This window comes from Histoplasma capsulatum, genomic scaffold (assembly GCF_000149585.1).
Source record: "Histoplasma capsulatum NAm1 scaffold_1 genomic scaffold, whole genome shotgun sequence".
Lineage (NCBI taxonomy): Eukaryota > Fungi > Ascomycota > Eurotiomycetes > Onygenales > Ajellomycetaceae > Histoplasma > Histoplasma mississippiense.
In genome coordinates, this window is record NW_001813982.1 from 3,249,280 (window position 1) to 3,258,119 (window position 8,840).

Consider the following 8,840-nt stretch of genomic DNA (forward strand, 5'->3'; position numbering starts at 1 on the left):
AGAGAAGGGATAAGAAAATGGCTCACCGATATCGAGGAAGCTTGCTAACATTTTCTGCCTCATGCCATTTAATCTCATCTTCTCCTTTGGTCCGTTTCGTAACATCACAGCAAATACTCCCTCCAGTTCGGGCTTGTCTGTCTCAAGTTTATCTGATATCGGAAATTTTCTCTCTCGCTTCAGCCATTCACCCGTTCACCATTGATTGTGGTCCTACTGTATTTTGTAAATATTTCTACTTTTTAATACTTTTGGTGTGGTTGTTTCCCACAACAACACATGAGCCGGAGGGCGCGCTGAGACCTCAAGTTTTGGTTTAATTTTCTTCAAAACATTATCCCCGAGCATATGATACCCTACCCTTTCATCCTGTGTTTATTCTGTATTAGTGGCACACATCCCAGCCCCTGCTAATTTTCAGCTTGATGCAAAGTCTTGTTAATTCTTTTCCAGAAGTCCATCTCTGTGGAGCTTACGTGATTTTATAGTCGCTCTATTTTAATATTTTTTAACTCATCGCTATCTCTCTATATTGGCATATTCCACATTCAACTTTCTGTATACTTATTTTCTCTCGGGCCATACATTTCGTTCCAATCTTCTTCGCTGCGAAACGCGGTTCAGCCGCTATTCTTCCACATACATTCATCATATCTTCTCCGAATTTTAATGGCATTCAGCCGTTACTGGGTGCTATATATAAATTCCTTTTCCTTGAGTACGGATATGTAGATTGTAAGTTAGTCCGAGGTGGGATAGGTTTACGTGCTGTGAAACACTGTTGTCAATTATATTTTCACGTGCGCGCTATACATATCATGTAAGTATATATCATCAGATTTCATACTCGTTCGTAGTTTCATGGCTATCATATTGAACGACAAAACATCTCGATAGCTGTCAATGAGACATCGAGCAAATTTTCAAACGAGTCTAATCATACACAAAAGCAATCCCTAACACAGTGGATGGAAAACAAGAATCAGATATAACCACAGCTCAATTTTGGGAATGTTAGCAACGAATTTGGTCCGCAATGCCAGTAGACGATTTATCAACCAAAAAAAGCTGCGAAAGTGAGCGAGATAGACAAGAGAGCTAGAATCACTGGGTGAATAAGAATAAAATTCACACAAATTGGGATATATTGCAATTATGGAACTTTAGATAAAGGCAGAAAGAACGAAGTTAACTTGGAGGACCTATTCATCTTAGAGGGGGGGGGGCTTGACTGCCTTAGTTTTAGGGCTAACAGAATCGTGCATCCTCACATCAATAGTCCCGGCGTCCGTCTCTGGTGCTTCCATAATTGGCGGCGGAGAAACATGCCGCCCAACAAGGCTAGCTGGTAACTCCAAAGTCGGGATGGACGCATCCATGGTAGATGGCACACTCGGACTGACTTTGGAAGAAGTGGGTTTCAAATGAACCGCTGCCTCCTCGAAGAATTTCTCTAGCTGTTCCACATCACTACAGAATGCTTTGAGCTCCTCTCCGATCTCCCTGGTAATTCGGTAGGAAGAAGGAAGCTCGGTTTGGGGAACGTGCCCGGGTGAGTTATCAAGTGATGCGCGGACAATGGGCGACAGGTGAGGGGAGCCAGCGCGGTCCAAGGCATCGTATGTTGAGGCGCGGGGACGGTAAAATTCGCTTCTGTCAAGTCGGCTCGATTCTTTGACGGAGGGCCCGCGTGCGCTGTAGAGTCGGTTCGCGAGCAAAAGGAAGCAGCCGTCATCTGAGATCTGAGCAAGGACGGCACCAGTCCGGTGGACATACTGCGGAAATCGATAATCCAGTCGACCCCAGGAATACGATACGTCAACATCTGGGGGGAATGCATCAGTAGCTTCAAAATCGAGGACGAAGTCAAATTTTTTCAGGATTGCCTTGTGATAGAACTGGCGGTCGGAAACGCCTTGAGATGCGAAAGAAGTAGCGCTATAAATGGTGGGGGTTGGGCTTTGTGGGGGCTCAATCGCTAGCTTCACAGGATATGGACGTCTGAAAACTTGGGTTTCGACGATGGATGAAGCTTCAGATATTGGTAATTCGACCAATTTGAGACCGAATTTTTCTGCGGTTGCGGCCCACGATACAATTGCATCTTCCACAAGCTTGGGAGTTGCGTTCATCCAACTGAGTTTGATGTGGAAGCAATTGTCCGGATTATGCAACCGGTCATAATGAAGCTCGATTATTTCGGGACGATTTGAACGCTTGCGAGTATCGACATCGATTTTCATAGACTTCGACAGGCATACAGAGGCTTTTGTTCTGGGAGATTTCCCCGGGGTAGGTGTGTTCGCCCTGCTGTCAGGATCTGCAGCTCCATTTATTGTTTTTGCCTGCGCAGCCTGAGAGACGTCTTTCACACCTTCGTTAATGGGAGTATTAGGAATCGATTTTCGAGTTTGGAACCAGCCGCTTCGAGATTCCGGCCGAGCCATGCGATATTCATCAGTGATCTGATAAAAATAATTGCCGTCCCTGAAATTATGCCTTCGCTGGACATGGCAAATAAGCCCATGCTTCATCAGCTCGTTGCCAAACTCAACAGCCTCTTCGCGGGTATCGATATCGCGGAAATTTTGGAGCATCCAAGTAGTGAGCTCTACTCCAACAAAGCAGTTATAATGAAGACGCCAATGCCATCTTCTATCCATCATTCTGACACCCTTTTCACCCTGTATAGCCTGCGCCAAAGCAATAAGACTAATGTTGGATCTTTGAAGCAATTCAGACTCTGGAAGCAGTTGTAGAGAAGGGTTATCAAGACCTGGATCATCGAGTAAAAGTCTATCAAGTTCCGCAGCGACGACCTCAGATGGATTACTGGTTTGATATATAATATCCAATGGATTTTGATCTTTTTTATGGGTCGGTGCCTGGAGCCGCTTTTCCTCTGGCGGATCGTATCGATACCGTTGCCATATTTGAGTGAGTTGAGTGATACCAAGAAGATGTATTTCCTCCTCGTTATCCTCTTTATATGACTGCATTGGGCGCCTTGCATTTGCCAGTATCTGAACCGGTATCAAGACGAAACGAGTGCGCCAGAAACGAAGTTGTTCCGAGAAATTGACTAAGTGGTCCCGATAACCTGCCAAAAATGCGTCCGCATAGTTCCAGTTATAGTCTTCCCGAGGCATTTGCAAATTTATAGTATGTTTGCAATAATTTGCGCTCAATATTGTTTTAACCACAGGAGCGTAGTTGAGCGCGAAAGCCTTGGCGTCAGAAAAGAGGTCTGTCACCGTTTTACGCGTGAATTTTGTAACCTCTATCTCCCCTCCAGCAACACAGACCAATTTGTGAATGATGTTGCCCATGGACATAAAAATGGTCATCCCATCCTTGGATAATGAGCGGGTGTTGAATATATTTAGCGACCCTAGCGAATGCTGGCTCGATGCTGCGTCAGCTAACCTCCCAACGACTATTTGGAAACCATGGGCAAGGCGTAATGCCACCATTTCACGTAGAAGTGCTTCTCGAGTCCTAGGAGTTTCTGTCACATCAGACTCTTCATTTTGGTAGACTCTGTACGGGGTTTGATAATACTGAGATGCGAGCTCTTCACTTGTTGGAAATTCCTCTGTTGTTAGTGGGAGACTTGCTGGCGACTTCAAGCTTTTCCACTTTACAGATGCAGTGCTTGGCATTCGGGGATATACATGTTGCCAGCGACCGAACCAACTGGATCGTGTGGACCTCCGCTTAGACGGTTTGCACGGGTTGACAGGTAAAATCCATGGAGACAGCACCTTCGTCGGAGAAAAATCCATAGTCGGTTCATCCTGACTCGCAGTAAAAGCTAAATCAAATCTGCGACCCGTTCTGGTCATTGGGAAAGGTCCGTGGATTTCTTCACCTGCTCTTCGATCGAAATGTACTTCGGTTGATGTAGTCGAAAATGAGCTATCAATATCTTTTGGGTCCATATTATGCTCATCCTTTGCTTTCTTGTTCGCGATTCGGATTGAAATGGGTTTCGATGGAGTAGCATTTGCGTTATCACTAGAAGGGGTAAAGCTTAGCTGAGGAGGATCTGGGGATTTGAAGGTATGGTTGGAAACGGCATCCGATATGGGAGAATTCATGCTGAAATTTGGAGGCAGCTCCCCAACTTTAGCTGGTTTCTTATTTGTGGTCGACAGACCCTTCGCGTGCTCGTTATTTATTTCCGTACTTGCAGTCGCTCTAGGTGGTGTTGGGCCTAGCCCACGTAAGGCAAAGCTAATCGACCTGGAAATTCGTGGCTTGGTCGGCTTTGATGCTTTCTTCATGCCTGGTTTTTTGAAGGGCACCCGTTCAGGTGGGTATGCCTTCTGATTATGCGACCTTCCATCGTCTGGTCGCTGGTGGTTATTATTTGGGCTCGTTGAATAATTGCCGGAATGCGTCACTGAACTGGTCGAGAAGCGAATTGATTGTTGCTCATAAAACCGAGTTCCCGGTGTCTCAAAATCGACGCGCTTAGCCTTTGAAGGTCTTCGTATCATTCGCTCTTTCGGTGCTGTGTGGAAAATAACATGATCATATGAATCCATCCACTCTAGCATTTTCCGCTGTGTGGCGGGAATCGACAGAATATTCCTTCTCGAATCCTTGAAAGTTGACATTAAGGACCCAGCACCAGTCTCTGTCAACGGAGGTTTATACGAAGACCCATGCGGAGATGGATATAAATCAGAAAACTTTTGAAGGCGGATGTCAGCTGAAGACAGATAAGGCACACAGATATTTGATTGCTCGCTTTCCATGACACCCATCATTTGAATCTCATACATCCTAACCCTTGGTATAAATGTATTTACTTGTTTTTTCGTGGTGTCCGGGAGAGTGGATTTTGTGATTTTATTCACAGCTGTTCGGCTGCCGCGATAAATTTTTGGGTTCCAATAGGAAATGTCAATCCATTGCGGAATCCCGTAGCGCCAATTGTCAGCAACAGTGGCAACTTGCGACGAAGGTCCGAGCGTTGCGTTAGATGATCGAGGACGGGAAACTTTACTAGAAAAACTGCCGCCAGATAAATGAGAATCGGAAGGAGACGGACGGAGGATGGAATCCCTGGAGATGGAACTACCCGGTCTCGACGAAGGTTCACTCGGGAGACGATACTTAAATAGAGGAACTGAATGCAGTGGCATGGGGCTCAAACATATTAGGTCAATCCCAATGGTACGACTAGTGAGGACTTCTGAAGTCAACGCTAGTGCTTCATAGGAGACTTCAAATACGCCCGTTCCAGGAGATATCACAACAATTGATGTGCCTGTCCGTATAAGGTCACGGCCAATATGCTCAAATGCCAGGTAAGATGACGCAATATTTATTGCTTCCAATATATTACCACGCAGAGCAGAAGTCGGCCTTCCAGATATAGTTGGAGGGTGCTTTGGATCTTCCGGGAGCGAGTCTTCCGCCGATGTCTGTGAGTCCGGGAAGTGTGACGGAGGGATAGACACGTCCCGCAGGAAGATCCTAAATTCCTTTTTTAATTCATCTAAAATCGTCGTCCACTTGCCACTCGGCATATCATTGACCACAACGCGGTAGAAATCTTGGCTCTCAGGTCGGGAATCACGGGTTGTCCGATGTAGGTTGTTGTTGTTTAAGAAAGAAGAGCCGGTGTTATCCACCGCTAAGAGATCATACTGGACTCTAGTAAATAACACAATGGATACCAGATGGTGGGCATCGATGGCAGCCCAACGCTTAAAGAGTTCGGGGAGAAGGCTATTGATGACCCGGCTAAAGAGAATGTCGCCAGTGCCTTCGGAATCGAAATCCCACATCTCTTTCGACATTTGAATGAAAAGGACATACCGAGCAGATTCACTCCGAAAGATTGGTATCGTCCGCGGAGAAAAGTAGCCTGAAAGTGCCTTTTTGCCGCTCGCAGAGAGGATGATGGATTTGACGGCTGCTTTGATGGTCCCCATGAATGTGATCTTCTGTCCATTATAGACAGGCTGATCTGCGAGCTCTGATATGGCTAACCTCCCACATATCGGATCGGACCAGAAACTGGTCTCGAAAAATGAGTTCCACGTGAGAAGCAGTGGAATTTTGCCGATTCTTGAGAGATATCAGAGCTTGAGAGTGGTTTTTGAACCCGAATATATTGGGCTATATTACTTGTGATCGAAATTTGCAGGTTTGGGTGTCTGGCTTTAATATCTGCAGCTAAAGGCTTTACCAGAAATAGATACCGCCCATAGGTCGAGGAGGATTGAGACTTGTGGCCACCAACGCGTTTTGCAGCAGAATTGGAACTTTGGTCGGAATCACCAGCATCTCGTAGCGTTCTCCCACTCGGATCAAGTCTGTTGGAAGACCCATGGAGCTCCCCTTGGGAGAAACGGGGAGTGGAAAGCTCAACTAGGTCTCCCACCTTTAGCCCTATATCACCAAAGGCGCTAATATTAAACAGCACATCTTCTCTGGAGAAGTTATCATCATGGACCCAGAGAGAGCAAGGGCGACTGTTGGGTCCTGCCGGTGATTCAGGGGCACTGGTCTTCGAGATTCCATCTGCATGGTCTTCATCCAAATTGGTCGCCTCCGCAGCTGTTCCCATACTTGGGGTGCTAACTTGGCTCAGATGCGAACCCTTGACAGGCCCATGTGGGAGCATGATTTACCACCAAATAGTCCATGTATCGGGGAACATGACGAAACGATGGTCTATTTGATAACATTGTTTCTGCTGAAGTATTGTCCAACGATAATGCTGTGATTGGATTGCCTTGTCGGTTTGATTATATAATGTGATTAGCTAATAACACGTGATTTTAGAATTCTGCCAACTCCTTCCAATAGAATCCATGTTTGAGGGACAAATGAGGAGTTATCCTTGCTTGATTGAAACACCAAGGAGAATGAGCAACTGGCTTTCAGGCATTGCCCCGAACCCCAGCCACTTCTGGGCAGCCAAAGCTTGCAAAGCTTACATCTGCTGCCTCGAATGGAATTGGAGATTGGATCCGCCAGTCACATCACATATATCAGCAAGGAAAAGCGGTGATGCGTTGTCAATTTCCGGGAACTTGGGGATGATGCCCAAGCCGGAAGATGTGATGGCATCAATCTGGTTTTCTGTTCGGGACCTTACAGGAAGCAAACCAACAAATGGGTCCCGTATGTTGGCTGTACAACACACGGATTTGTGCAGACTTCCCAACAACAGCGATGGGAAAAGGCGCTGGTCATGATAACACTGCCAGGTATCTGAAATATCGACAGCGGCCTTAAAATGGGATTTTACATAGTGTCTGACGATCGTTTTCGACCATGAAAGGTGGAAGCTGATTGACCCGATCCATAGAGGCGCCCCTCTGTAGGTATTACAGCATCCAATGCTTGCCCAGCCTAACTTTTATTATGTCTTGCGTGCGTCCCTTTCTGCTTTTTTTGTGCACAACAGTGCTCTTTCTTTCATAATTGAACCCAACGTAAATGTGGCAGTGCTGCTGGTTCTGAATCCGATGGATCTAACAAGGCTTCTTTGATATCATTGCGCATTGCGCATTCACCTTGCCAGGAGCAAAAGCACATTGACGTATGTTGTTGTGGCTTGCAATTTAGGGCTGCACTTCTCAGGGGAGTTCCACCGAGCAACAAACAACTCATTTCCCTCTCAATAAATGCTTTGGAGCACCAATTTCCTGACTTTCGTTCTCCCCACAAATACAAAATTTTCCCAATAAATTGCAGGCGCCATATTCGGCTTTCTTGATTATTTTTTAATCAAAATTATTGCAGATACCTTTGCGTATCCGCGCCTTTCGCGGCTTCGACGCGAAAACCCTAACACTTCTTCATACATAGACAGGGGCCAAGGCACTTGGCAGAGCCCACTGAGCTCTAGCAATGCGTGTGTAGTCCCTTTCTAAATCACCCACGAGCAATTATTTTTTACTTCATATGAAGACGAAGGCTTATACTAATGGTGGATATAGATATACATCGACGGCAAGCCAGAAATCTCGCCTGGTATGATGAAGGGGAATCAACATCCAACCGGAACCCTTTCAAAAAGTTCCGGTACCGCTCTATGCGCACCCCTGAATCGCGCGCAGAGGATGGGTTTCCACGTGAACAAACAGAAGGCGATACTATACCGAGACCTGAATGGGAAAGGCGAGAAGAGGGAGATAACATCTTCTCTACACCCTACCATACAGATACCAACCCCCCAGCCTCAAGCCAATCGGTTGGAAACGTTATTGAAATGACACCAGCAGGATCTACGACTAGTGCTGCACCTCTGACAACAACAAACGGAGAACAATCACACGAGGTCCCTGAAAAGAGTGCTTCTACAAAACGGAGATTCTTCAGAAACGGTGGTAATACTGAATTGGCACCACTGGAGCCTGAAGATTCTGGAAAAGATAAACAAAAATTTACAGCTGTAGGGCAGTTGAAGGCTACCGTGCTAAATTCTTGGATTAATGTATTACTTCTCATGGTCCCCGTTGGGAGTATGTTTTTCTTAGAGAATTTACCAGGAATCTCTTTGGCATGATATATTTTTTTGCTAACGCCTCATCCAGTCGCGGTCCACCATGCACATATCGACCCTATTGCAGTTTTTGTTATCAATTTCATTGCCATCATGTATGTTCTCTACTTTACGAAACGGGCCGAGTACGTTCGTTAACAGATGCTTGCAGCCCTCTTGCCGCGATGCTAAGCTATTCTACCGAGGAAATTGCGCTCAGGTAAATACAATACTCTTGAAGATCTCAGGAATAGCTCTAAATTTCATATCCAGGACGGGGGAAACCACGGCGTTTGCTAAACGCAACATTCGGGTAAGTAGTATCAGG

General features: G+C 46.0%; 2 protein-coding genes across 2 annotated transcripts; one reads left to right on the plus strand and one right to left on the minus strand.

Moving 5' to 3' along the window:
• Nucleotides 1-1,211: 1,211 nt before the first annotated feature.
• HCAG_00937 (predicted protein) lies at nucleotides 1,212-6,643 on the minus strand (the record flags this gene model as incomplete). Its single annotated transcript, XM_001543841.1, has 2 exons — nucleotides 1,212-6,038; nucleotides 6,206-6,643. 2 exons carry the CDS (start codon nucleotides 6,641-6,643, stop codon nucleotides 1,212-1,214), a joined length of 5,265 nt encoding a protein of 1,754 aa, XP_001543891.1.
• A 494-nt stretch (nucleotides 6,644-7,137) lies between these two features.
• HCAG_00938 (predicted protein) lies at nucleotides 7,138-8,736 on the plus strand (the record flags this gene model as incomplete). Its single annotated transcript, XM_001543842.1, has 6 exons — nucleotides 7,138-7,146; nucleotides 7,359-7,398; nucleotides 7,837-7,882; nucleotides 7,990-8,492; nucleotides 8,565-8,658; nucleotides 8,685-8,736. The coding sequence occupies 6 exons, from the start codon at nucleotides 7,138-7,140 to the stop codon at nucleotides 8,734-8,736; spliced, it is 744 nt and encodes a 247-aa protein (XP_001543892.1).
• Between the last annotated feature and the right edge of the window lie 104 nt (nucleotides 8,737-8,840).